Genomic DNA, 5,000 nt, shown 5'->3' with positions numbered 1-5,000 from the left:
AACAGCCTGAACATCGATTGGTCCTTTCGAATTCTTCCGGGTTTGTTTCTTTCTTCCTATTGGTTCACTGCTCGCTCAAGCTCAAGGCGTGCGCAATGCGATTGGTCAAATGAACTGCCTGTCTCACGTTAGTCACGTTGATCGTGCACCAATGGAAACGTAGTGTAGTTTATTATTTATTAAAACCAAGCTATTTAACTTTCGCTAAAATAAACGAGAATACTTCTGAAAATTCTGATAAATTATGATGCACAAACATACAAATAAACCTTAAACAGACCGTGTTTGTAGGGAACAAAACATTTTTTAACCTTATGCTTCATTATAACATTATAGTTCATTTTTTAATGAGATGATTATTTTGCCCTGTTTTTAGAAGGTTCTTGGTTAAATTGTTTTGTTATTATGAACATAAAAAAGATTTTTAAAGATGTTTTTTCGGTTTAGCAAAATTTAAATTGACATAATAATAATAATAATAATAATAATAATAATAATGATGATGATGATGATGATGATGATAATGATGATTAAAATAATGAATAATAAAATGACAGAGCAGGTCATAAGTAATTATTAATGAATGAATTACTATTAAGTTAAAAGTAAAATCTGAGGATACTAAAAAAAACTAATAGTATACTACAGAATATCTAGGAATACTGAAAAACTAAGAATTATTAAACTTTCAAAAAAAATGTTTAAAATCATTAAAACATTTGAAAAACATTAGTTTTAATTGGCTGGTTGGTTTTTAAATTAGATCATTTAAACTTTTTATGCCTTTAAAATTGTATGCATACATTTTCTAGGTATATTTCAACCTTTAAACTTTAAATTTGAAGTGACAGATTTGAAGAAAAAGAAAAAGCAGAAGCAGAAGGAGAAGGAGAAGGAGAAGGAGATCAGCACTGGGTAACGCTAACCAATCCAGCCAATCAGTGTGCAGGGGGCGGGGCTTAGAGTGAACGCGGATATTGTGTGAAGCTTTTCAAAATGGCGGCGCCCACAGGCCGTGACACATGCGAGTGTAAACCTGACATGGCAGCTGTTAAAGCGGTTTCCTCGCCTTTGCCTCTTGCTCTCCGGATTGTAGCGGAGTGTCCTGTGACCAAGGCGCGCGCGTGTGTGCTCACACTTCCCCACGGCAGCGTTAACACGCCGGTGTTCATGCCGGTCGGCACGCAGGGCACCATGAAGGGAATCAGTGCGCAGCAGCTGGAACAGCTGGACTGTCAAATCTGTCTCGGAAACACGTATCACTTGGGCATGAGGCCGGTACGTGAATAAAATGTCAATGCAGGCTCAGATTGTACTGTAACACAGCATGGAGTCCATTCTGTCTTTCAGAGATAAAGAAACATCAACAGGAGCTTTTGTATTTGTAGCTTCTGCATCACATAAATGTCTTAAAGCAAGTTATTTTATCAAACTGAGTGATAAACGATAAATCACCAAAAGACGTAAGAAGAACACAGGCATTGTGTGAAGAAGCAAGGCTGGGATGTAAGATGTCCTGATCACTATCAATAGAGAAATCACTATTGTTGAGATGCATTACATCACAAAATCTCGCTGATGACATAAAAGGAATAACGAGGGGCATAAAATATCTCACACACAGCATTAATGATTGGTGTTTTAAGTTTCTGATAAGCTACCAAAGCGAGAAAACACTGAATGTACAGTTGTGGTGTGATTTGTACTTTGATTGGATAGCGTGTGTATCTATCTACGTTTAGTTTCTTCTATTATGTGTGTGTGTGTTTGTGTGTGTCAGGGTCCTGAGCTGATCGAGAAAGCCAACGGCCTGCACGGATTCATGAACTGGAAGCGAAACCTCTTGACGGTAAGCTGAATATCGTGGTTAGAAATGAAGAGGAAAGCTGAATGCTCGGAGAAAGCTTACACTAAACACATTTAAAGTCATTTACAGTGTGAAGGAAACAGATGCATCCCAAACGACATACTACGCACTTACTCTACATGCTACATACTCTACCTCTACTTTAAATTATACATACTGTGTACGAATTTTAGAGGGACTTCTTCTAGTCAGCAGTAAGCACTAAAAACTCCAAACTGGTCCTTTTAACAAAGGACCTAGTTAGAAATTGTTACAGTACAGAAACCATAACTCGTCGTTTCTGCTCTTCTCGTCAGGACAGTGGAGGTTTTCAAATGGTGTCTCTAGTGGAGCTGTCCAAGGTGACGGAGGAGGGAGTTCTGTTCCGCTCGCCGTACGATGGAAAGGAGATCCTGCTCACCCCCGAGCAGTCCATCGGCATACAGAACAGCCTCGGTATGAGTCCTGCTCCTGAGCAGAGTGTTAAAGTAAAGCACAGATCCTCGATCCCGACTAAATAAATAAGTACGAATATTTTCAGGAGTTGAAATAGGTGGAACGACTGGTGATATTTTTTCAATGGAAAAAACGGCATATGCCGTTTCTAGTTTGTTCCGACACTAGAAGAATATATTTTGTTGTTGTTTTTGCATATAATAATGCATCTAATTAAAAAGCAAACTAATAAATTGTGGTACACTTGTGCATTTCACGATTTGTTTGAGCGATGAACCGTGTAGTCCTTGAACCTAGTAGTCAATGCTAGCGTCATATATCTTCCTGTTTGTTTTTTGTGTTTCCGCGCAGGCTCGGACATCATGATGCAGCTGGACGATGTGGTCAGTAGCACGGTGACTGGGCCGAGGGTGGAGGAAGCTATGCACCGCTCAGTGCGCTGGCTGGACCGCTGCATCGCCGCCAATCAAAACCCACACCGACAAAACCTGTTCGCCATCATTCAGGGAGGCCTTAACGCCGAGCTACGGAGGGCGTGTTTGGATGGTGAGTGTCGTCTGAGTCCCTCTGTTCCTTTTTTATTTAACCTAGGGTTAGTTTTTAAATAATACACTTGTTGATTAAGAAATATCTGGATGTTCATAATTACACACATACATAATAACTAGACAGTGAGAAGCAATGGGTAGATGAATAAACTGAACAGGAGGCACGAATAAAAAACAAGCTCCTAGTGGGAAGTGCAAAGCATGTAAGAGAACACAACACTTTTCATGCTGCTTAAAAACACCCCTCCGTCATCCAGCAAGGAAGTGAAGAGGATGTGGAGGATGAACGCTGTCATCCTCATCAGGTCAACATCTGAACATCTGACAACAAGTGACATCTGAGATGAAGGTAAAGAGATGACATAGGATAGGAGCATAGGAGACAGGAGGAAGGGAAGGAGGAAGGAGATAGGGCAGGAGGAAAGAGTCAAGGAAGGAGACGAGGAATTAGACGGGACAGGAAGAAGGAGAGGTGAAGGAGACAAGGAAGGAGACAGGGCAGGAGGAAGTAGACAAGGAATTAGATGGGACAGGAAGAAGGATACAAGGAAGGAGACATGGCAGGAGGCAGGAGACTGGGCAGGAGACGTGGCAGGAGGAAAGAGTTGGTGTGACTGCATCCCCAGTAAAGACATGGTTTAGTCAGGTGGTGGATTGATGATTGATCATGTTGCATCCCAGACATTTCAGTATGAACATATTTCATGTGCTTACATTAACATTTTTTGTTCATAATAATTCTTGTGTTTGTGTGTTTTTATCCTACAGAGATGACAAAGAGGGATGTTCCTGGCTTTGCCATAGGTGGTTTGAGTGGTGGAGAGGAGAAGGACGACTTCTGGAAGATGGTGACCCTCAGTACAGACCACCTGCCCAGAGAGAAGCCTCGCTACCTAATGGGAGTCGGGTAAAAAAAAACTCACCTCCTCGTTTCCAAGGCCACGGATTCTGCCAAGTGTAGCATATATGAAGCAGCTGAGGTTTCTAAGCAATTCCAGATTTAAAAAAAGGAAACAAAGAAACCTTTACAGTACAAGGAACCCCAGTGGCAGACTGTCTGAGGGCCAGGGGGTAAAAGATCAAATATATAGGATAACACATTGGGTTGAAGGGAAAAAAGCAACATCTGGATGGTTTGTTTTCCCAGACGTAGGAGCACTCTATACAGGGCACTTACATCTCAGTTGTTTATATATATATATATATATATATATATATATATATATATATATATATATATATATATATATATGGATCCTATAGGGCACTACATGGTATTTTCTCCACTGGAACGGCACTAAAGGGAAAACCCTCATATATTCTTACATTCAGACGAGCCTTTAGGGCACTACATCATGTATTCTCCCATTCAGAGGAGCCTTTACGGCACTACATCATGTATTCTCCCATTCAGAGGAGCCTTTAGGGCACTACATCATGTATTCTCCCATTCAGAGGAGCCTTTAGGGCACTACATCATGTATTCTCCCATTCAGAGGAGCCTTTAGGGCACTACATCATGTATTCTCACATTCAGAGGAGCGTTTACGGCACTACATCATGTATTCTCCCATTCAGATGAGCCTTTAGGGCACTACATCATGTATTCTCCCATTCAGAGGAGCCTATGGGGCACTACATCTTGTATTCTCCTATTCAGATGAGCCTGTGGGGCACTACATCTTGTATTCTCCCATTCAGAGGAGCCTATGGGGCACTACATCATGTATTCTCCCATTCAGAGGAGCCTTTAGGGCACTACATCATGTATTCTCACATTCAGAGGAGCCTATGGGGCACATCTTGTATTCTCCTATTCAGATGAGCCTATGGGGCACTACATCATGTATTCTCGCATTCAGGTTTTTTCACATATTGGGGACTTCTGCAGGACACTGTATAACATCTACACTGGAAGGTCACCCTAGCGGGCATGTCATGATGTTTTCCCACTTGTATGGGAGCCTTTAGGGCACTGCATCTTGTAAACTTGGCTGTAAATATATTCTATAACTTGATTCACTTCCTCAGAGCTGATCTTGTGGTATTTATTCAGGTTTGAATCTGAATTGTCTTATTTGATGATTTAAAACAAGTTTAAAACGTCCCTCATGGATCTGAGCAGCAGCTAGATTCTGTGCCTATTTGTC

General features: G+C 41.1%; 1 protein-coding gene across 1 annotated transcript in view; it reads left to right on the top strand.

The window, feature by feature from the left end:
- The first annotated feature begins 837 nt into the window (after window positions 1-837).
- qtrt1 (queuine tRNA-ribosyltransferase 1) overlaps window positions 838-5,000 on the top strand; it is a 12,224-nt gene continuing 8,061 nt past the window's right edge. The window contains exons 1-5 of the mRNA XM_060857251.1: window positions 838-1,278; window positions 1,781-1,849; window positions 2,164-2,302; window positions 2,654-2,848; window positions 3,619-3,757. Coding sequence (XP_060713234.1) covers window positions 997-1,278; window positions 1,781-1,849; window positions 2,164-2,302; window positions 2,654-2,848; window positions 3,619-3,757 — 824 coding nt within the window. The 5' untranslated portion in view covers window positions 838-996. The remainder of the gene's footprint in view (window positions 1,279-1,780; window positions 1,850-2,163; window positions 2,303-2,653; window positions 2,849-3,618; window positions 3,758-5,000) is intronic.

Source organism: Tachysurus vachellii, chromosome 21, assembly GCF_030014155.1.
Source record: "Tachysurus vachellii isolate PV-2020 chromosome 21, HZAU_Pvac_v1, whole genome shotgun sequence".
NCBI lineage: Eukaryota > Metazoa > Chordata > Actinopteri > Siluriformes > Bagridae > Tachysurus > Tachysurus vachellii.
Note: the sequence above shows the minus strand (reverse complement) of the source record. Positions and strands in the feature narration are given on the sequence as shown.